This window comes from Bufo bufo, chromosome 9 (genome assembly GCF_905171765.1).
Source record: "Bufo bufo chromosome 9, aBufBuf1.1, whole genome shotgun sequence".
In the NCBI taxonomy this organism is placed as follows: Eukaryota; Metazoa; Chordata; class Amphibia; order Anura; family Bufonidae; genus Bufo; species Bufo bufo.
Window position 1 is genome coordinate 211,604,445 of NC_053397.1, and position 24,941 is coordinate 211,629,385.

Sequence of the window (24,941 nt, forward strand, 5' to 3'; positions counted from 1 at the left end):
AGCTTCTAGGAGCAACGGGGGCGTTACCGTTGCTCTCTCTGCAACTGCTGCGCCCTCTGCACTTTGACAGGGCCAGGCAGTGTGAACGTGATTGTGATCCTAAAGTCAGAGTGCAGAGGGCCGGCAGTTGCAGAGAAAGCTGAACCTCTAGGTGTAATGGTAACGCCCCCATTGCTCCTAGAGGCTCATTTGAATATATTGCAACTTCATTTTTTCGCAGTAATGTGGCAATATATGAACATGGATATTTAATACAGTTGTCTGGGATCTCCTTATACTAAATAATATAAAACTAAACTTTTACTTACCGGTAATTATTTAAAACTTGTCTAACATTGATACAAAAAGTGCTCAAAATATTCAGTAGTCCAGGTACAGTAAAGGTTCAAATGGCTCTGGCTGGGTATAACCAGATGTGTCTCAAACAAATCGGTGGAAAAACATCTTAGATCACTTTTTCCCTAGGTCCTCTGACCCTATAGTTACTAGCCTTATCAGCGGGATCGTCAGAGAACCTGCCCTGAAAAGAGCGACCCCCGGCCTGCTGGAACCTTGGACCTGTGATAGATTACCCCTGTTGCCTACTAGACCCTCATAGGCCCAACGCGTTTCGCCGAGTCCTCCAGCTCATCAGGGAGCAGCATCATTGGTAGTTGCAGTACAGAATGGCAGTGGCAAGTGAACACTTCAAACCGCTTCCTTTTAACCCCTTCACGCCCAGCGCCGTACATGTACGGCTCTGGGCGGGTGTTTTAAAGAGGGCGCCCGCTCCTGTCTGCTGCAGGCGCCATAGCCGCGGGTGGCCACCTGCTTCTTTTAGCAGACCCCTCAGACATTTAACCCCTGAGCGCACTGAAACCAAAAGTGCGCACTTTCGGTGTTGCTCCGGCTCCCCCGTGTGGCGATCGGAGGAGCCGAAGTGTGTATGCAGCAGCCCCTGTCTTTATGAATGACAGGAGGCTGCTGCATAGTATTTCATAGTATTTCCTATTTCCATAGGAAACTAGTAAAATCGTCATAGATTCCAATGCAAGTGCATTGGAATCTAAGATAAAAGCAAATCACCCCCCTTTTCCCAAGATGAATATAAAATAAATACATTTAAAAAATACACATCATGGGTGTCGCGATGTCTGAAAACGCCCATAGTATAAAAATATATTCCCCATATGGCAAACAGCAAAACAGAAAAAAGCGTCCAAATGGCCGAATTGCCGTTTTTGGTCGCATCATTTTCTACAATTTATTTTATTTTATAAAAAGCGATCAAAAAGTCATACACACCCCAGAATGGTAACAATGAAAAGTTCAGATCGCCCCGCAAAAAATGAGTCCCCACACAGCTCCGTACACATAATTACAAAAAAGTTATAGGGGTCAAAATATGGCGACAAAAAAAAATAAGTGTGGGGGGAAAAAAATCTTTTTTTTAATTTTTTTTATCACTATCAAAATGCAAGAAAAACTATACATACATATACATATAAGGTGTCGCTGGATTCGTACTGACCTGTAGAATAAAAGTAACCGGTCTGTTTTATCGCACATCGAACGTCGTAATAAAAAAAAAACTTAAAACTGTGATGGAAGTGCTTTTTATTTATTTTTTTATTTCACCCCATTTGGATTTTTTTTTCCCGCTTCCCACTACATCATATGCAATATTAAATGGTGGCGTTGGAAAGTACAACTTGTCTCGCAAAAGACAAGCCCTTACATGGCTATGGGAACAGACAAATAAAAAAGTTATGGCTCTGGGAAGGCAGGGAGCGCAAAACAAAAACGCAAAAAAAAGGTTCCGCCCCCTATGAGGGCTCGTCAATGCGGGCGTCCATTCTGGGGTGGAGGGCTGGAGCTAGATAATTTGCACAAACTCCCTCCCACCTCACTCACTGAGCGCCGCGAGAAGCCGCCATGGGGATGACTGACGCTTCCCCGTCAGGTTTGTGTATGTCGTGCCTAACTAAAGCCACACATGAGGCAGCGCAAAGTTCAAGCTAAAAATGTCCGTTTTGTTTTGTTTTTGCGGATAGGATGCGGACCCATTCATTTCAATGGGTCCGCAAAAAGTGCGGACAGCACACCGCGTGCTGTCTGCATCATTATGTCCGTTCCGTAGCCCTGCAAAAAAAAAAATAGAACATGTCCCATTCTTGTCAGTTTTGTGGGCATTGTTACAACTGATCCGCAAAAAAAACGGATGACATACGGACGTCATCCGTTTTTTTTTTTGTGGACTGCAAAACACAAACGGTCGTGTGTATGTAGCCTTAGTCTGCATTCCTCATAATATACAGACCAACGATTACCGCATATAGAAGGGGAGGCTGATGGAATACATATATGTGGGTGACACGCTAGGGGTCATAGAGGTGCCGCCAGCAGATCCCCTTTAAGGACTGTCACCCACATATAATAGAGGCTATCCTATAGGATCTATCTGAAATCACACAACACCAGTTTAGACTCGCGGTATGATTATGGTCTGATTAGAAGAAAGGCTCTTCATTCAGACCATCGGGGGTAACGCTCTTCATTCTAAAATATCCATTTTCTGCTCTGAGGATAGCACCGTCCCAGTCACCCCCCACGCGGGCTCTGGGGTATATGCGGAATCCCCATAAGGCAAATGGAGGATGTGTTCCCATTATGTACCTCATTTAGATGTCCTTATTGTTCAGAATGTCATTGACATGATCCCTAATTCTGCGTCGAAGCTCTTTTCCTTTGGCCTATGTAATCCGGTGGGCACGTGCGTCACCCCGCTGGTCTGGCAGTTGATGAAGTCTCTGATGTCATATTCGTGACCTGTACAAGCCGATCTAAATCTTTTTGTGATCACAGCCAACACATTTGCCGCATCGGAACATCCTCCCTTGGTCTCCGTGACAACCATGTGTCTGATTGTAGTGGGGGATGGTTGTTGCTATTGACCAACCTATCCCTCAGGCTCCGCCCCTTTTTGGGGTCTGTAATCTTGGGGTAAGGACAGGTCTGGGTCATCGCATTATATACCCCCCAATTTACTAATGATTTGTCTCACCTCAATATGTGCAAAGAGGCCAATAATCCGAATCGGTTGCTTTTGATGGGTATCCTTTTTCTTAGGGGTTAACAGTTCTTCCCTTTTAGAGTACATTCACACGACCGTATAATTTATTCCGCATTTTGCGGGATAGATGCGGATCCATTCATTTCTATGGGTGAACAAAATGTGCGGACAACGTTCAGCATGTTGACCGCATCCGTGTTTCCGCATTTCTAGTCTGCAAAAATATGAAGCTTGTCCTACTATTGTCCGCACAGATCGGTCCGCAGCCCCATTCAAGTCAATAGATCCGCAAATTGCAGATGACATACGGAATGGTTTCCGTATGTCATCCGTTTTTTGCAGATCCGTTTCTGTATTTTTGAAGGCCTAAGGCTCTATTCAGACGTCTGTAGTGCATTGCGGATCCGCAATACACCCGGCCGGCACCCCCATAGAAATACCTAATCTTGTCCGCAATTGCGGGCAAGAATAGGACATGCTCTATTTTCTTGCGGATCTGTGGACCGGAAGATCGGGGGCGCGCTCCGGAAAAGCGTATGCGGAGAGCACATAGTGTGCTCTCCGCATCCATTCCGTCCCCATAGAGAATGAATGGGTCCGCACCCGTTCCGCACAATTGCAGAACGGATGCGGACCACACTTGCGGACGTATGAATGGAGCCTTAATACCCCGTATTTTTCGCCCCCTAAGACACACTTTTTCCCCCCCAAAAGTGGGGGGAAAGTGCCCCTGCGTCTTATGGGGCGAATGCTGGCAATTTACATCTCAGACTACGATGTATTAGTGAGGAGGGTCTGTAGTAGGTGGGGAGAGCGGCGGGGCCGTGCAGGCACTGTACTCTGGCCCCTCCGCTCAGTATGTACTGTATTATACGTAGTGTTAATCATCATAAACTGCGCTCCCCATGTGTACCGTACTTACCGGTACACGTCACGCTCCTGTAGTAAGCACTAGCAGGCAGGCCGGGCGGCCGTAACTCACTGAGGTCACGTGCCTGCTCCGCCTACTTCATTCATAAAGCAGTGTCATCCACAGATCCACTACCCCATAACAGTGCCATCCACAGATTCCCCCCCCCCCCATCATAATGCCATCCACAGATTCCCCCCCCATCATAATGCCATCCACAGATTCCCCCCCCATCATAATGCCTTCCACAGATTCCCCCCCCATCATAATGCCATCCACAGATTCCCCCCCCATCATAATGCCATCCACAGATTCCCCCCCATCATAATGCCATCCACAGATTCCCCCCCCATCATAATGCCATCCACAGATTCCCCCCCATCATAATGCCATCCACAGATTCCCCCCCCATCATAATGCCATCCACAGATTCCCCCCCATCATAATGCCATCCACAGATTCCCCCCCATCATAATGCCATCCACAGATTCCCCCCCATCATAATGCCATCCACAGATTCCCCCCCATCATAATGCCATCCACAGATTCCCCCCCCATCATAATGCCATCCACAGATTCCCCCCCCATCATAATGCCATCCACAGATTCCCCCCCCCATCATAATGCCATCCACAGATTCCCCCATCATAATGCCATCCACAGATTCCCCCCCATCATAATGCCATCCACAGATTCCCCCCCCCATCATAATGCCATCCACAGATCCCCCCACATAAGTGTCATCCACAGATCCCCCATAATAGTGTCATGCACAGACCGCCATTAGTTCAAACCCACTAAAAGCACACCTTTTGGTTAAAAATATTTTTTTTCTTATTTTCCTCCTCAAAAACTTAGGTGCGTCTTAAGGGCCGGTTATTCATTTTTATATATTTTTTCTCTTTTTTTATTTATTTATTTATTTTTTCCTTCAGTTTTTTTTGCGGATCGTAAAAACGGAAGACATACGGGACACAAATCAAAGTCATTTTGTCCGCAAAATGCGGACCGCAAAACGGAAAGGCTTACACACGGTCATGTGAATGTACCCTTAGAGTAACAAGCATATTCAGATGCTTTCCTCAGAATGTTATCGCCCTTCTCCCAGAAGCTATGGCGCAGCTCGTTGGCCTGATGTTTAAAAGCCTGCATGTCTGAGCAATTCCTCCGTCGCTGGAGATGTTGGCCCTTTCCTCGGAGGCTATGGGTGGGCACTTTCCCACCTGAGTAGTTTTGAGGCGGTGGCTTTTCTAAACACCTCTGTAGTAATCATGTTGTTAGGGCTCCTTTGAATCAGGACATCAAGAAATGGCATACGATGGGGGTCACAGATTGAAGTAAAGTTCAGTTCCGTATCCTTTTTGTTAATGACCCCCACAAAATTGCTGAAGGATTCCTTAGTCCCCTTCCAAAGAATAAATGTCATCGATGAATCTCAGCCACAGGCAGACATGATTATGCCAGTGGCTGAGATCCTCCGACCAGATGCCATTGGCCTCCCTCCAGCCCAGGAGCAAATTTGCGTAAGACGGCGCCCAGAGGCTTCCCATCGCGGGGCCGCTGAGCTGGTGGTAATAACGGCCATTAAACAAAAAAAAGTTCCCAGTAAGGTTGAATTCTAGAACAAATCTGTTATGTGTCACCCGTGCGGTACTTCTAGTGGCACGGAAGCTTGCTACTGCCTTAAAGGGTTTCTGTCACCCCACAAAACTCCTTTTTTTTTTTTGGATAGTTATATTCCTTATAGCGCGATATAGGAGAATATAATAGTCTTACTTACTTTCATGCGGCCGTTTCTTTAGAAAACGAAGTTTTATAATATGTAAATCAGGGCTCTACCAGCAAGTAGGGCGTCTACTTGCTGGTAGCCGCAGCAGAAAACCGCCCCCTCGCCGTGTTGATTGACAGGGCCGGCCGGAGGAGGAGATCACGGCTGGCCCTGTCAATCAACACGGCGAGGGGGCGGTTTTCTGCTGCGGCTACCAGCAAGTAGACGCCCTACTTGCTGGTAGAGCCCTGATTTACATATTATAAAACTTCGTTTTCTAAAGAAACGGCCGCATGAAAGTAAGTAATACCATTATATTCTCCTATATCGCGCTATAAGGAATATAACTATCCAAAAAAAAAAAAAAGAGTTTTGTGGGGTGACAGAAACCCTTTAAGACCCAGGTGATGATTGAATTAAACTATACAATGCTTCTACGTCAATTGACGTGAGAAGCATTTCATCATCTAGTGAGATCCCCTCAAGACTAAGGGCTCAAGCACACGACAGTATGTATTTTGCGGTCCGCAAAAAATACGGATGACATCCGTGCGCATTCTGTATTTTGCGGAACGGAACAGCCTGCCCCTAATAGAACAGTACTATCCTTGTCCGTAATGCGGACAATAATAGGACATGTTCTGTTTTTTTTGCTGAACGGAAATACGGACATACGGAAACGGAAAGCACACGGAGTGCCTTCCGTTTTTTTGCGGACCCATTGAAAGTAATGGTTCCGCATACAGTCCGTTAAAAAAAACTGGAACGGACACGGAAATGAAATAAGTTAGTGTGCATGAGCCCTAAGGAGTAGGTCTGATGTGTCTCTAATATAGGATGACAATATTTCATAATCGTATGAACACGGGACCAACACAGACGCCTTCAGCTGCCGAGCGCACATATAACAGGGCAGCACTGCTGACAGATGGCCTTCAGATGAATACTTTTATCCTATTTGCAGTATAGCAGATTTCACTTTATTTTTGTTAAAATTTTAAATCTGCCATTTCTAGGAGACACTTTTCGGTTTGTTCTGCAATGGCTTCACAATCCTTCGGTACTTGCAGTTCCACTTTTCACCACTATTTTTAGCAATTTATTTTCATAGATGCTAATGCAACAGCGCCCCCAAGTGTGATGTAGTTGACCTGTAACTTTTATATTCTAAGTATAATTTTTGAAACGCACAAGCAGTGAGTAGTTCTATGATGCGTTTGGGCTTTTTAATATAATATGAGCCCTTTTCAGTGAAGTGATGGATCCAGTGGTCATTCTTGTTTAGCTCACTATGCAGACAAGCTTTTGTGCTTTTTTTTTTGTCTATTTCTTCTTATGGTGTCATTCTCTTTGCAGTTCCAAGTCTGTCCTAAGAGCCTCTGTGTTTCTACGCCCGGCCATCGCACAGACCTCTTTCAGAGAGAACCGCAAACCGTTCTTATTACTGATTTCTTTGGCAGCGTCAGGAAAGTGGAGCTAACCGAGAAAACTGTGGTGCTGAAGCCCCAACGAGAGGATGCACAGAAAAGGTATTTGACTGATCACATTACACACTTAGGCTACGTTCACACTTGTGGCACAGCAATCCGGCAGGCTGATCAGGCTGAGCCAAATAGCGCCACATGCCCGCCGGACCCCATAGAACGGTGGTCGCAAACCAGTGACTTGCGACTCCCTGATGTGTGGCTCGCCATGGGAGTCCTAAGTGATGACCATGTACTGGCAAAAGACACTGTTGCAGTCTACAACACAAAATTCTGCATGTCTGGATTTTTTTGTGACCATCGCATTTCTGATGGAGGTCTAAGCTGAGGCTGGGGGGTTTGATCTGAGGCTGATGTTTGCGGGGGAGGGGGGGGGGCGATCTGATGGGAGGCTGATCCAAGGCTCTAAAATGGACAGAGTAAAATGGACGGTCATGTACAAGGGTGGTAAAGGAGTTCTAGATATCCCCTCTCTGCAGAAGTTGGGGGGTTGGATGTGAGGCTGATGGAGTTTGAGGGTCTGATTTTGGGGTCTGACCTCAGGTCTGATGAAGGAGGATCTGATTAGGGGGTCTGCCATGAGGTCTGATGGAAAATATTTTTTTTTTTCTTCTTTTTCTCCTCCAAATCCTAGTTGCGTCTTATAGTCCGGTGCATCTTTTAGTCCAAAAAACATGGTACAAACATATACACAGACAGGGAATGCTATCATTCCCTGAAAAGACCTCCCATGTGGACAACTGAAGTCAGAAATAGCAGAGGCTGAAATGCATAAATGACACGTTTTACTGAATCTTTTCCCACAAAACTGTATATCAGTCTGCTCGGCTCCTTCTGCTCTATTACATGCCACCAGCAGGTTACACTGCATTTTGCGGGGACAGGTCCTCTTTAAAAAGTAAACCAAAGTCTGTAATCTAAGCTCCAGAATATGCAAGCAATGGAGGGGCTCAACACAGACAAAAACAGCTCCGTTCTGTACGTCGATGGTCTTTAATAATGTAATATTATAAGTATCAGGAGGTCGTGGAAAATAAACTATATTCCATTTACTTAGAACTATTGCATTGGTCTTGTGCGCCCTCTTGTGGTTTGCCATTGTATTGCATAAGGCTACATGCACACGACCGTGCTGTTTTTTGCGGTCCGCAAAAAACGGCAAGCCACCCGTGTGCCTTCCGCAATTTGTGGAACGGAATGGGCGGCCATTGATATAACTGCCTATTCTTGTCCGTTTTGCGGACAGGAATAGGACATGTTATATTTTTTTTGCGTGGCCGCGGAACGGAGCAACGGATGCGGACAGCACACGGAGTGCTGTCCGCATCTTTTGCGGCCCCATTGAAGTGAATGGGTCCGCATCCGAGCCGCCGTTTTGGACCCAAACAACGGCCGTGTGCATGAGGCCTAAACCAGTGAACCCTTTTTGAGGCTTTCAAAAACTGGTCTCAACGGAGAGAGCCAATAAAAAATAGGATGCAAGGAGATTGAAAGGTTATCATTTTTATTTTACGGAGCAAAAAGCCAGCAGGAGGAAGATTTTTTTATATTTTTTAAATATTTTTCCAGGATTTTTTTGCAAAAACAGTGTGACCACCCTGGTTCACTGATCTGCTGCTGCCCTAGAAGAAAGAGGGCAAAAGGGGTTTGATATAATTCAAGTCATTTTGCAAGGAACCTGTCCCATTGAACATAGTGTCTGATCTGCAGGTCAGTAAAAGAAAAATAACGGAGACATGCACTACTTTGGTCCGTGATGTGAACCAAACATGCCCATTGAAGTCTATGGGTCCATGTTGCATCCGTTTTTCATTGAAGACTGATAGGTCCTCTTTAATTTCTAAAGCATCTCCTTTCTCCGCTCCTGACAGGCCTGTTTTAATAGCTTCATACATTCCCCATGTAATAACAATTCTGGAGCATCTATTCTTATGGCTCTATGTTGTGCCGTTCCTTTATTATTTCTACTAGAAGTTATGAATGAATTACTAGCAGTCTGCAGTAAGGGTACAGAGTAGTGTTGGTCGAGCACCAAAGTGCTTGGGGGCTCGAGTGGAACACTTTGGGATGCACAATGGAAGTCAATGGGAGAACCCGGGCATTACACCAGGCACCCCCTGATCTGAAGAAGGGGGGGTGTCTGGTTCACATGAAAAGGTCAGAAATGGATGGAAACACCACCAAAAAGGTTCGGGAGCAGCATGGGGAGGATGTCTGGATGCATCTTGGACTCCCCGGTCGCAGCTGGGAACGATGTTGTCCGAGTAGTACGCCACTTTTACAGACTGACAATAATACACAGAAAAGCGAAGATAAAATTGATTTTATAGGAAAAATTGTTAGGAAACATTCTTTCCTGTATATTTACTTGTATATAAAGTGCAAGTGCTGCCAAAAATTACAAGGAAGAGGCACTCCGATACAACCTGTATATCACATAAAGGAGGGCCTCATTCACATTGTGGTACAATAGTTCAGGTAGTGGGACTCCTACACTCATAAAGCGTATGCACTAAGTGAAAGGGCTGCCAAAAATTACTAGGAACCGGCGCTCCAATACACCCTTTATTACACATAAAGGAGGGCATCATCCACAGCCTTGAAAAATTATGGTTGAGGTCCTGCTGGTGACCCTCAAAAACATTATGGGTGAGGGTCTGCTGCTGATCTGACCATCTAAAACATTAGGCGCGAGAGCAGCCTGATAAGCATGTTGATATGATGGAGGAGGACGAGAAAAGGAAGATTGAACCATATACCCTTGTTTGTGGTGGAAGGGGTGCATGGGAATACAGAGTATTCAGTACATTATATACAACACATTTATAGTGCCTTTATGTTCAGCCACTTTCCTCTGGTGGAGTAGAGAAGTCAGGGGCAATCCAGGCCTTGTTCATTTTGATAAGTCAACCGGTCAGCATTTTCAGTTGACAGGCGGATGCGCTTATCAGTTATTATGCCCCCAGCAGCACTAAATACCCGCTCAGACAAAGGGCAGGCCAGCACCTCCAAGGCGTAGAGCGCCAGTTTGTGCCACGTGTCCAGCTTGGACACCCAGTAGTTGTAAGGCACAGAGGGATCACTGAGGACACTGACACGGTCTGCTACGTACTCCTTCACCATCTTCCAAAACTTTTCTCTCCTTGTGACATTAGGCCACGCATCAGGGTGAGGGTGCTGGCGGGGTGTCATGAAACTGTCCCAGGCCTTGGCGAGTGTTGCCCTGCCTCTGTTGGAACTGCTGTGTGTTCCCCTCGTCTCCCCTCCTCGGTTGCCCAAGGAACTACGGACTCTGCCGCCAGCGTTCTCAGCTGGAAATTTTAGAAGCAATTTTTTTCACAAGGACCTTCTGGTATTGCACCATTTTTCTCGTCTTCTCCACCACAGGAATGAGAGATGAGAAGTTCTCTTTGGAGCTGGGGTTGAGAAGGGTGAACAACCAGTAATCGGTGTTGGCCAAAATGCGTATAACGCGAGGGTCACGGGAAAGGCAGCCTAACATAGTCAGCCATGTGTGCCAGAGTCCCTACAGACTCCGCTGTCCTCATCAGGAGGATGACTCTCAATCTCCTCATCCTCCTCTTTGGCCCATCCACGCTGGACAGATGGAATAAACCTGCTATGGATACTACCCTCTGTAGTGGAGGCAACCGTCTCCTGCTCCTCCTCCTCCTCATCATCATCCAATTCGTGCTGAGAAGTCGAACAGAGGGTGGTCTGGCTATCACCCTGTGTACTGTCTTACCCCATTTCCACCTCTTCCACATGCAAAACGTCGTCCTTAATTGTGAGCAGTGAGCGTTTCACTAGACACAGAAGTGGGATTGTTACGCCTATAATAGCAGCATCGCGGCTCACCATCTGTGTTGATTCCTCAAAGTTGCATAAAACCTCATAGAGGTCAGACATCCATGCCCACGCCTCGCTTGTGGTATAGCAGAAACTGACTAGAAAGGCGACGACCATGTTGCAGCTGGTATTCCATTACTGCCCTCTGCTGCTCACAAAGCCGGACCAACATGTGCAACATGGGAGTTCCAGCGCGTGCTCACGTCGCACAACAGTCGGTGAGCTGGCAATTGCAAGCGCTGCTGCAGCATTGCCAGACCGGCGGCAGCTGTAGATGACTTTCGGAAATGGGCACACACGTGGCGCACCTTCACCAGTAGCTCAGGCAAATTGGGATAGGTTTTGAGTAGAGATGAGCGAACTTCTGTTTTAAGTTCGGCGTCTAAAGTTCGGCTTCCGGTTAGCGGAGGATCCCGATATGGATTCCGAATTCCGTTGTGGTCCGTGGTAGCGGAATCAATAATGACCATTATTGATTCCGCTACCAGGGACCACAACGGAATTCGGAATCCATATCGGGATCCTCCGCTAACCGGAAGCCGAACTTTAGACGCCGAACTTAAAACAGAAGTTCGCTCATCTCTAGTTTTGAGAAATCGCTGAACCACAAGGTTGAACACATGGGCTAGGCATGGGATGTGTGTGAGCTTGCCAAGCTCCAAAGCCGCCACCAAGTTACGGCCATTATCAGACACAACCATGCCTGGTTCTAGGTTGAGTGGCGAGAGCCACAGCTCAGTCTGGTCCCTTATCCCCTGCCACAGCTCTGCGGCGGTGTGCTGTTTGTCACCTAAGCATATTAGCTTCAGCGTGGCCTGTTGCCGCTTCCCCACTGCAGTACTACACTGCTTCCAGCTACTGGCTGATGGCTGACTGGTGCTGCAAGATGATAATTCAGAGGTGGAGGAGGAGAAAGGGGGGGGGGGGGTGCCAGAAACCCTGATGGAAGTAGGGCCTGCAATACTTGGTGTCGGTAGCACCTGTGCCATCCCAGGGTACGACTCGCTCCCGGCCTCCACAACGTTCACCCAGTGTGCCGTCAGGGAAATGTAGAGTCCCTGGCCGAATGCACTTGTCCATGTGTCTGTGGTTAAGTGGACCTTCCCAATAACTGCATTGGTCAGGGCACGGGTGATGTTACGGGACACATGCTGGTGTAAGGCTGGGACAGCACACCGGGAAAAATATTGGCGGCTGAGGACTGAGTAACGAGGGACGGCCGCCTCCATCAGGCTGCAGAAAGCTTCAGTGTCCACAAGCCTAAATGGCAACATTTCCATTGCCAGCAATTTGAAAAGGTGCACATTTAGCGCTATGGCCTGTGGGTGGGTGGCGGGGTATTTGCGCTTTTGTTCTAAGGCCTGGGGTATAGACATCTGTACACTGCGCTGGGACACAGAAGTGGATGTGCTGATGGTGTTTGCGAAGGTCCAAGTGCAGAATGGGAGGCTTCCGGGCCTGCGTCTTGGACAGGGGATTGGCCAGCACATAACACAGGGTAAGAGGAGGCAGTGGTGTGACCCGCAGACACTGATTGTGGACCCAGGCGTTCCGCCCACCTATTAGGGTGCTTTGATGCCATGTGGCGGATCATGCTGGTGGTGGTGAGGTTGCTAGTGTTTACGCCCCTGCTCATTTTGGTACGGCACAGGTTGCAAATGACAGTTCTTTTATCGTTCGCACTTTCCTCAAAAAAGCGCCAGACTGTGGAACACCTACCCCTTGTCAAGGGAGATTGGGGTGCTCCGGGGATCAATTGCGGGCCTGTTTGGTGTGGCCCGCCTTCTCCCTTTTGCCACCCCACTGCCTCTCCCAGTCTGTTGCGGTGCTGCGGATCCCTCCCCCTCTGTACTGCTGTCCTCGCTCGGCTTGCCACCTTCCCAGGTTGGGTCAGTGATTTCATCGTCCACCACCTCCTCTTCCACTTCCTCACTCTGGTTATCCTCCTGACCTAAGAACAACCTCACTTATTGACAACTGTGTCTCATCATCAACCTCCTGAGACACTAATTGCGGTTGACTTATTGGCAACTGTGTCTCATCATCGTCATCCACCTCGTGAAACACGAATTGCCATTCCCCACCGTCTTCTTCTTGTGACTGTGGATGCTCAAGAGTTTGGGCATCAGTGCACATTTGCGGTCCACAGCACGGGCTTCACACGTTCGTGTGAACGAGCCCTTACTATAGTGTTTGCGTCTGTTTTTGATTTTAAAAAAATTTCTATTTTTGGACACATTTGCTACTGAAAGTGCGCCAGTTTTGGAGATATTTGCGCCTTGTTTGACAATTCTTAAGTTTTAGACTAATTCTGCAATTGTCTAATTTTTGCGACTTTATAAAATATATTTATGTAGGTTTCGCCTTTTTTACGACTGAAATGTGCACAAAAACAGTCTTACTTTTACTCCACTCCAGGGCTGGCATATTTTTATTCGAGAGGTTGGAGTGGTAAAGTGTGACTATTTTTGCATTAAAAGTCGCACTTTCAACTAGACGTTCGACTTTTCACAGCAAATTTGCGCCTTTTTTCATGCGCATACTAATTATGCCAGTCGAATTGAAATTAAACCCCCAGATACAATTACAAAGACTCCTCGCCTCATTCATCAACTGTCAGTGTGCGCCTTAAAAAAAAATAGAACATGCCCTATTTTTTTTATGGTGTGGACGGATCGAGGATCCTTTCAAGTTGAATGGGTCTGCACCTGCCAGCGCAGGCCACGCAGACTGTGCCATGCATTGGGGACTGTAGTTTGCGTTCCCTAATCCACGGCACAGGCGGTACATATGCAAGAGCTCTTAGTCTAGTTTCACAGGTTTTATTTTTTTTATTTTTATTTTTCGGCTGCCCTTTTAGGCTGTGTTCCACGGCCGTGAACGGTCTGTGGTATCCCGGCCTGGGTTCCTGCTGACAGCAGGAGCGCAGGGCGTCATTGGTTGCTAGGACGCCGTGCGCTTCGTGCCGCCGCTGCACTACAGTAATACACTCGTATAGATCATACCAGTGTATTACTGTAGTGCAGCGGTGGCATGAAGCGCACGGCGTCATAGCAACCAATGACGCCGTGTGCTCCTGCTGTCAGCAGGAACCCAGGCCGGGTTACCACGGACCGTTCACGGCTGTGTGCATTCGGCCTTATTTTTAGCTTACTTTTTTTACAGTGTTTTTTCAGCATTTTACATGCACCAGCTGTTGGACCGGGTGTCGACACCTGCACCAGATTTATCCCAGGGGCTCAGGCCGAATGATTAATCTGGTGCAGGGACAGAGACTTTTCTCTGACTCTATACCAACTATTGGTTGTCTTAGGCTACATTCACACGACCGTATGTGTTTTGCGGTCCGCAAATTGTGGATCCGCAAAAATAAAACAGATGACATCTGTTTTAGTTTTTTTTGCGGATCCATTGTAACAATGGCTAAAACGGACAAAAATAGGACATGTTCTATTTTTTTTTTTTTTTGCGGGGCTACGGAACGGACATACTGATGCGGACAGCACATGGTGTGCTGTCCGCATTTTTTGCATGTAGCCTTAGTTTGAGATGGATTTTTATGCCAGAATTGTGGCCCCATCGTAGGGCCGATCCTGTCAGCCCCTTGTCGAGCATGTCAGGAAAAAAGTGTAGATTTGCCATTTTGCACCATTTTTGGGCAGATTTTTGCCGCCAGATTTTTTTTTTTTGCACAGCATTTGCGTGTATGCATTTTTGGTGGTTTTGTCAAAACGCTGTAACTATGCCTTTTTTCCGGCATTTTCCCCTTGGTAAACTCTATTGCCTGAAGAAACACCTGTTCTAAGTATACAATCAAAAAAGCGCTAAAAAACACTAGAAAAAAAGGTAGCAAATATGGTGCGTGAAGGAAACTCGCGGGCACCTTCACATGAGTCCTCTTTCCGAAAGGGTGCGGTCTGAGTTTAGAATGGATGGAACCTGGCCTCACCCATTGAATCGACTGGGTATAGTCACAAGGGCACGTTTGCACGTTCACCAGTAGTCCGTGCAGAGGAAATAGCAATATGTTCTTTTTCCGTTTTTCCCACAAAGACTCATTGAAATGACTTTATCCGTGTGCAGTCTGTTTTCAAAGTTTGCCATGTTACCAGACGGAACACAGACGAGTTGGCGGTATGCAAGGGGCCTATGGCCTCATTCACATTTCCATGTCTGATCGACGTCCATGGACAAACACATTAAAAACAATGGGTACGTGTGCCGTCTGTGAAAAATGCAGATTGCACATGTCGGTGAAAAACTGAAATGTGAACAAGGCCTAAAGGTTGTTCTTGCATTAGACTCGCCTGATACAGATTTTTTTGATTTGTTCCATGCATTCATATCTGTGACCACTAGGGGGAGCTGTGTTGGCATGTATCAGCGGTATTCCTTTGGGTGTCATTTCCAATATAGAAAGAAATCTGTGATTTTCGGAGTTTGTTTTACTCGTCAGGCCCCGACCAGACTCTGACATTCTCTGTTAACAACATCTCTGTTTCTATCCTAAAAGACCAGACACTTTTTTTTTTTAGCAACTTTGTGCAAGAAGCAGTCTAATTGCTTTTAACTTTTTATTTTTATTTAGGCTACAAAATTTATTTTTTTCACAATTTTTTTTTATGGGTAATGTCCTTTTTTTAAATGTATAGTTCTTTATGTTTACATTTGAAAATTCACACTAAAACAAAGTATAGAAATGGATTTCCTATTATTAGTAATACAAACAATAGAAACAAAATAGGAAATCGAACCCGAGTTCGGGAAATGTTTTTTTACTGTATAAATCAATTTATTTAATTATTACGCGAAGTCTCGTGAGACTTTGCGAAGTAATCATTTTCGGCCCATCAGAGCAAATATATTCGAATATTGTACGGAGCGCTCGCTGTTTTTTTTTTTTTTCTACACTATTTCTTTGTTCTGTTGTACGACTTCATTTATTTGCAGTAACTGAGGCGTCTATACAAGCCCCCTGTGGGGACATTGGTCACTGGCGTTGCTGATCTGGGGTTGCTGGGACCCAGGAGCTCTGCCATGTCAGGGGGCACCAGCAATAGCATGATCACCTGGTGCCGTAGGGGCAGCGCTCTGACAGCCAGGCACCTGCCGTGCTCCTGCCGGAGCAGGATCTTTAAACCTGTGCGATGCATTTGCAATGGGTCGGGTTTAACTTAAATATTAGATTAACGGGTGAAATTTTCCTGTATGAGCAACGGGTACAATTCAGTGTAAATGAGCAAAGAGGTTTTCGTTCAAAATAAAGGTGCATTTGTCTGCTGCCCTCTGGTGGTCAAAGATGGGACTGCTGTCTGTACCTTCTGTGCTACAATAGAAGTTGTGAGACATCTGGGTTGCAGGTATTGTACCATTTACCACTTGATACAGCGATGGCCCTCACTGTAGATACTAATGTTCTTGTGTTGACTTTGTGCTCTTGCCAGCAAGTAAGGCCAAGATCACACTTCAGTTATTTGGTCAGTTATTTCCATCAGTTAGGGCTCATGCCCACGAACAGTCCGCAATGCACTGCATGCGGCTGCCCCACGGTCGGTGCCCGATTGAGGACCCATTCACTTGAGTGGGGTCCGCGATCCGCCTCCTACGGTCCGCACCGCAAGAAAGTAGTGCATGCATTCCGTGGGCTTCCGATCCCTGCCTCCGTTCCACATCTCCCGGATTGCGGACCCATTGAAGTGAATCTGTGATGCGGGATGCACACGGCTGGTGCCCGTGTATTGCGGACCCCCTGTATTCAGGCCACAGCCGGGCAACGGCCGTGGGCATGAGCCCTAATTCTGAGCCAAAACCAGGTGCGGGTCAAAAACAGAACAGGTGCAGATCTCTGTAGGCTTTACTACTGGTTTTGGCTCACAACCACTGATGGAAATGGTGGGTTCACTAAAAGAGTCCAAGAGGGGCCTGGATGTATTTCTGGAGTGTAATAATATTACAGGCTATAGCTACTAGAGAGGGGTCGTTGATCCAGGGAGTTATTCTGATTGCCTGATTGGAGTCGGGAAGGAATTTTTTCCCCTAAAGTGGGGAGAATTGGCTTCTACCTCACAGGTTTTTTTTTTTTCCTTACTCTGGATCAACCCGCAGGATAACAGGCCGGACTGGATGGACAGATGTCTTTTTTCGGCCTTATGTACTATGTTACTAAATAACTGATCAAATAACTGAATTGTGAACTTGGCCTAATAAAATGCCGCACCTTCACTCTTCCTGCCCCCTGACTTCTGTGACTTATAAAGGGGTGGCTGGTTTCCTATATTGATCATTATCAGATCGGTGGGGGTCCGACTCTCTGCTCCTCCACTGATCAGCTATTTGAAGAGAACGGTCCTATTCACTGTTTACTGTTCACCGTCGACAGTGCAGCGGCGATTAGTGTAATTACGGCTCCTCAGTCCCATTCACTTCAATGGGAAGGAGCAGTTACAGACCGTTTGCTCCTTCCCATTTTAGTGAATGGGACTGAGGAGCCGTAATTGCACTTGCTTGCCACTGTGATGTCGACAGCGAGCAGGTAAGGCTACGTTCACACTAGCGTTTTTTGCGGCTCTGTCATGGATCTGCAAAAACGCTTCTGTTACAAAAATACAACCGCGGTCATCCATCATGAACGGATCCGGTTGTATTAAGTCTTTATACAGCCATGACGGATCCATCATGAACACCATTGAAAGTTAATGGGGGACGGATCCGTTTTCTATTGTGTCAGAGAAAACGGATCCGTCCCCATTGACTTACATTGTGTGCCGGGACGGATCCGTCTTGCGCCGCACCACATTGCGGACAAAAAAAACGCTGCTTGCAGCGTTATTCTGTCCGCGATGGGAGTGCAACCATCGGAACGGAATGCATTCTGGTGCATCCCGTTTTGTTCAGTTCAGTTTTGTCACCATTGACATTGAATAGGGACAAAACTGAAGCGTTTCCTCCGTCATAGGATCTCAATAGCGGAATTGAAAACGCAGATGTGAAAGTAGCCTAAACAGTGAGGAGAAGGCAGCTCTCGCATGAGCACTGCATTCTCTCCAAACAGGAGTTGGAGCCCAGAGATCTGATATTGGACCCCCCCAATCTGATGGGTCATCAATATAGGAAACCGGCCAAGCCCTTTAATGCACGCATACATATTAGATGGTCACTGAACCCACTGGTTTTGGTGGTTCCAGCTGACTGATGTGTGTGGGAGTCTCCCAACTCTTCCTTGACGGATCAAGTTGGGGTGGGGATTGGGCACATTTCAGTGCCTGATCTTTTTGGAGTTCAGCTGCTGTCAGGTGTCTTTCAGCAGCTTTCTCCCCTCTAGTCCATTAAAAACACATGCATGCTCAGCTAAGGGCACTTTCACACTAGCGGTTTTCTTTTCTGGCGCTGAGTTCTGTCCTAGGGGCTCAATACCGGAAAAGAACTGATCAGTTTTATCCCCATGCATTCTGAATGGAGAGCGATCCATTCAGGATGCATCAGTTCAGTCCCTCTTTTTTTTTTTTTTCTCTCCGGCCAAAAATCCTGAACACTTGCCGGAATGCGGAATCTGGCATTAATTTCCATTGAAATGTATTAATGCCGGATCCGGTACTAAGTGTTCGGGAAAACCGGATCCGGTTTCCCGATCTGCGCAGACCTTTAAAAATGAGAAAAAAAATAAATACCGGTTCCGTTTTTCCAGATGACAACCAGAAAGACGGATCCGGTATTGCATTTCATTTGTCAGACGGATCCACATCCCAAATGCATCCGTTTGCATCTGGATTGCAGGATCCGGCGACGGAACTGCCTGCCAGAATCCTCTGCCGCAAGTGTGAAAGTAGCCTAAACTGAGCATACATGTGTATTGGGGGGGGCGGGGGGAGTCAAGAGGAATAGCTGTTGGCCAAGTAAGCGTGTGGTGTTGTATGGGCTCCTGGCTTCACTGCACATGTCCGGGGAGCAGGAGGACTGCATGCACGGATGCTTAGCGTGTCAGTCACATCACGATAGGTGTGATTACAGCCCAAAGTGGACCCGTCCAGATGAGATAACTAATCAAGATAATTTGCATAAGGCTAGGTCTACATGACGACATTTGTCGCACGATATTCTGTCGCACCAATGTCACGCAATATTTTTCATAATGATAGTCTATGGTGTCGTACTGCAACATGCTGCGACTGCAACGCGACAGTCACAAAAAATCCATTTGAGATGGATTTTTCTGTGACTGTTGTGTCGCCGTCGCAGCATGTTGCAGTACGACACCATAGACTATCATTATAAAAATTGTCGTGCGACAGAATGTTGCAGTGTAGTTGTGCCCTATCTGTCACGCGACACATGTTTTGAGGCCAAAATCAGATGTGGCTCATAACCGGAGAGAAAGTACACCGGACAGATACGACTTCTCCTCTTTTATTTTAATCCACTCCTGGTTTTGGCTTAAAAAACAGAATAAAAAAGCCTGAATGTGTAGAGGCACCCTTAATATTTTGGGATTTTTTTTTTTTACAGTATCAGAGGCTCGCCTAGCCATGTAACAGGTTGGTGGTGGTTTAATATGTCAATTTCATGTGACGGGTGCTATTAAAGGGATATTACAGTGTCAGCGAATCGAGCCTATCCTTTGTATAATGAAAAGTTATACAAGTTTCCAATATTCTATCTGTATCAATTGGTTATGCTTTTCAAGATCTCTGCTTGCTGTCATTCAGTAGGAACCTAGGGGGAGATTTATCAAACTGGTGTAAAGTAGAACTGGCCTAATTGCCCATAACAACCAATCAGATTCCACCTTTCATTTTTGACAGCTCCTTTGGAAAATGAAAGGAGGAATCTGATTGGTTTGATAAATCTCCCCCCTATTTTCTTCCGGGGAATAAAAATCGGCGAGTCTCCTCGTGTAGGTACGTGGGTGCATGGCTGGTTACCGGACACAGCTCTGATAACTCTAAAGAACAGTGCACCTGCGTGATGAAGCTTCCTAGAGAATGACAGCAAGCAGAGCTCCTGAAAATCACAGGAAATTAATACAGGAAATATATTCGACAATTGTATAACATTTTATTTGCTGAAACTGTAGGAGCCTTTTAGTTCTGTTGTGTGAAATTCCTTTAATTCCAGGAAGAGAGAGAGTTGCCGGATTATCAGGGCGGAGAAACATAAGTCGCCCAAAAACTGCAGCGATCTCGATGGCTTTTAATGAGAGGATTGTTCTAAGGGTTTCTGCTCCGTTTTCTACCCTCGGCGTGCTGACACACGCTGGACTGTCGGACATTCTGGATTATCAGATGGCAAATTATTTGTCTCCATGGCTTCTCCTCTGAAAAATCAATCTGTTTCCTAAGTGCCAGGCAGCGTTTGCAAGTAATGTACAAGGCCGTTGAGCTGTGATTTGTTCTGCATGGCGCCTGCGAATGTGACCAGTTTGTAGGGAGATTTACAGTAATGGAGTTCCTGTTCTAATCCGGCGGTGCCTCCGAGCGGCCTGGCATTTGGTCGTACTGCAGTGAATGACGGCTCGCCCCCTCTGCCCTGTCCGGGAAATCTGCTGTGTGATCTGTACGGGGAATGGACGAGCTGTGGCCGCTGGTGACCCATATGAACGCGGCGTTTGTGGCCACGCTTCCCTCTGCATACTTCCATTAGACTGGGATTGCTGGGACACTGATGACCCTTTGTTAAAGGGAATCTGTCACCAGTTTATGTCCCTAAATGAGGACGGTGGAAACTGTACGTCAGTTACTTGTATTAGCAACAGGCGTAGATCATCAATATCTTATCAGTGCGGGGGAGTCGGACCCCCACTATCAGCAATCATCTGTTGGAAGGGGTTCCGGTGCTGAGTCGAGCGCTGCGGCCCCTTTATAGACCGGTGACGTCACGTGGCCTTTGTGCACATCAGTCCATTTCAAGTGAATGAGACTGAGCTGCAGTACCAGTTACAGCCACTACTCAGTGTATGGCGCTATCTTTGGTATAGTATGAAGAGGCCGCTCATCCAAGCACAGCCGCCCCTCCAAACAACTGATCAGCAGGGGTGCAGGCAGTCGGAACCCCACCAATCGCATATCGATAACCTATCCTAACATCCTGTAAAACCCATTTAAATGGAATCTGTTTTCACATACTAAGCTGCTGACGGCACTTGTTAGGCACCAGGGAGAGCAGGATGAACAGCACATCCTCTTCTCTGAGGGACAGCTGTAGTAGACACTGGTTGGCACGAGGGGACTCCAATGCAGAAGGCACTTACAGGTCAGAATCTGGCAGAAAAAAACTTAATATTCCCACTAGTCGTGGTAAAGCTCCACAGGAGGTATGTTTGTCCTAGTCTCCCCAGCCCCTTCCTAATGCTGTCAGCAGTTTAGTGTAGTCAAAACTGCTGACAGATTCCCTTTTTAAGATGGGTAAAAATGTATAATCGGTGGGGGTGTGACCCCCGGTAGCACTACCAATCAGCAGAATGAAGGGGCAGTGGTGCCCACTGCAGCCAGACAGTGATTTTCCCTGATGCTGCAGCGTAGCCCTGTTCTGTCTGTCTGTCAGTCTGTCTGTCTGTATTCAGTATTGCATCCAAGAGACACCAGAGCCATGAATTGTCGCAATCTGCTTCTGACATTTTGCTGGGTCATCTCCCCTGATGAAGAAGTTGCTGAATCGGCTGAGCTGCCATGTTGCTATCGGCAAGGCAGTAAATCAGTCTTCTCGTTGAGAGCTTTGACTTTCAGGCTTGTGACTTATCTCATGTCCCATCTGTAAGCGCATGTATAGGTGAATTCTACAAAACGTCCACCTCTTGTCAATCTCGGAAAGTAAAAGTAGCAATGCCGCTGGAAAGGAGCACAAAGGACATCTAGTATCTCCATAGACAGCAGATTGCCCATGGGTGTCACCTGCATCTGCCACTAGGGGGCGATTACTGCATATAAATGTATACAGCTCCCACCAAGTTAAATCCTTCTGCAGTGAGCTCCCCCTAGTGGTGGCTGAATGCTGCCAAGATTATATAATTCATTGTCAGAAAACGGAGCTGCTAAATTATTAAATGAATCTCACAAGAAAGACGAGTTGACTGCTTTATTTCCATGGACATAAGGGTAAAGCAATGGTTGAGCAGACCAGACTTTTAATGCTTTATTTTTCATATTTCTGGAGTCCGGGAAGGAAACTCACAAAAATGTTACATTGTCGGAATAATATCTAGAACCCAAGCTGCCTCAATCCATGTGACTGATCCTGAAGTGCATATTGTGTGACCAGCTGAATTACTGCAAGTACATTCTTGGCGAAGCTGGGGACCCTTACACCTGGATTCTCGGAGGCTCAATACATAGCCAAGTAGTTTATCATGAACGACACCTGAACACTCCAGAAAACATAAGTATCCCCCAAGAATCAATTTATCCGGTGAAATATCCGCAAAGCCTCAGCTTACCGTATAGGACGGCGGACGTTGTTTTCTTTGCTCCTGCATCTGTGCATGGAGCCTAATTAAAACCCAACATATTCACATAAACAGCCTCATTAAATTGTGTGCTCGAAACCAAACCACGTCAATAAAAGTGTATAAATCTATCCCTGATGCTTTATTAGAGGAGCAGGCTGACTGGGGAAGGCTTCGAACGCATTCACAGAGCTACAATTTATTACTGCCGTATGGGCGGCCGTGTTTTATGCTGATTTTGATCAAGTTTACGTGAACGCTAATTAAATTGTTTGCAAGTGGAATGTAGAATTTTGTGAGTACCATGAAAAATGTGAAGTAGGTTCAGGTCTATGGTATAGCATTCATGTAAGTATTTCAAGGACCAGTATAGAAATGGTAGGGATTAAAAGGTGTGTTTTTTTATTTTTTATTATGCTATTGGCTGTCAGGGCAAGCTTTGAGCATTCATATATCTCCCATAGAGTCAGATAATGGAAATGCTATAGGGCCAGTGACAAAATAAAGTTTGAACTGCTTCCTATTACACTGTGATAGTGTTTGCCTGCAGCCACCACTAGGGGGAGCTCACTGCATGGCAATTAGTACAGCTTTCAGAGAGCTCAATACCAGCTGTACAGATCTATATCCAGTTAGCTCCCTCTAGTGGTGGTGAACAGCAGCCCATATCTTATCTAACAAGTATTTTTTTTCTGTGTGGCTACAGATAAAGTGTGGGGGGGGGTTACTGAGCTAGGGTCTTAGAGAGCTCTTGAGATCTCAGAAGTGTTGATGGCTTGGCCACAGGGGCGTTGCACTAGAGGACTGTCAACTAGCTAAAAATTTAGTCCATTCTAGTGGACCTCATCATGTCTGTTACAACCACTTTATATGTTTCCTTGACATGGCAGTAGACATGGCAGAACCCTTCGGTCACTTTTACAGTCAGTTTTTTTTAGTTGCTCTAATTTACCCAAAATAAACATGATGGCACACTAGGACTGTCTGTAGTATGTAACTATGCAACTATACGTGTATGTCTGTATAGGAGCTTTATGCAGAAAAGGGTATGCAGGCTTAATAAGTCTCCATGGTTATAGACTAGCCAGTTTCTGTAGTCTGATCCATCGCTTTAAGATATGTCAGTATATAACCTAGTAAATTGCACTGTGTATTGTTTTAGATACAGACATTGTGCAGTAGTGTAGCCCTCAGCATATTTTCCCATGAATCATGGGGGTAGGGGACAGGCTAGATCACTGACGGAGCAGGCAGCTTCACAGGAAACACCCACTAAGGTCTGAAGTTGCAGCGCCACAAGCAGGCAAGAGATAAAACCAATATGGAGCACCTTGAACTTAACTAGAGGAACTGAAATGCACTGTACCCAACGATGTCTTTAGCATATTTTACCATGAATCATGGGTTAGGGAATAGCTATAGCATTGATGGAGAAAGCAACTTCATAGGTAACACCCACTGAGCTCTAAACTTGCACCATCACAAGCAGATATTAGCTAAAGCCAACATGAAGCACCCTGAACTTTACCACAGGAACTGAGATCTCCTGTGGCTGTGAGTGTATAGCATATTTCCCCATGAATCATGAAGGTAGGAGACGGACTACACCATTGAGAGAGAAATAAGCTTCACAGGAAACACCCACTGAGCCCTGAACTTGCAGAATCACAAGTAGACATATGAGATAAAGCCAACATGAAGAAACCTGAACTTTACCAGAGGAACTATGATACATGTCTAAAAATCATCCATGACAAAGGTGCATATACACTTCTTGAACCTCTTTAGAATTTGTCACATTGCAAGGCCATCCATTGTATAATTGCATGCAGTTCACTTTGAGATATCAATATATCACCTAATGAAATGCGCTGCCTGCTGTTTTGGATGCAGATATTATGCAGTAGTGTAGCCCACCTTATCTTTAGCTTTGTGTAATTATTTCCATCCCTCTCTGTGCAGAGTGAATTTGATATTTAGTCCATGCTTCACTTGATTTGGGGAAAGTTGCACTTTTTAGATGGAAAAGCTTCCAACTGATCTCATTGCCCTGTATTATTTCATTAATGGAAAAAGTCATCACTGGAGTGTATTAGGCAGTGCACCCTGTCTACATCAGAATGCCATGGGGCTTTCTATCTGTACTAAAGCCTTGTCTCTGATAAATATTTGCTGTGGCAAGAAATGCTTGTATATTCAATCTGAAATAATTGCAGATCAGTCTGCACTGTATTTGTATGAGATGACAAAAACATGCATTATACCCGTAACAGCACTTTTTGTTGTCCATGGCTGTTTGCAGTACTGCAATGGAAAGTGGGCTGCAATTCTGTACACGGCCTCATGGACAAGTATGGTCTATTTGTCTGTCATCCATTTAGAAACCCAATTATATTTTTTGTTGTATTGGTGATTATTTTAAAAGGCGACCCAGAGCCATGTAA

The 24,941-nt window shown here is 46.1% G+C and overlaps 1 protein-coding gene across 1 annotated transcript in view; it reads left to right on the forward strand.

Moving 5' to 3' along the window:
* Nucleotides 1-24,941, forward strand: part of PIGK (phosphatidylinositol glycan anchor biosynthesis class K) — a 110,663-nt gene that overhangs the window by 38,743 nt on the left and 46,979 nt on the right. The window contains exon 9 of the mRNA XM_040407630.1: nucleotides 7,087-7,259. Coding sequence (XP_040263564.1) covers nucleotides 7,087-7,259 — 173 coding nt within the window. The remainder of the gene's footprint in view (nucleotides 1-7,086; nucleotides 7,260-24,941) is intronic.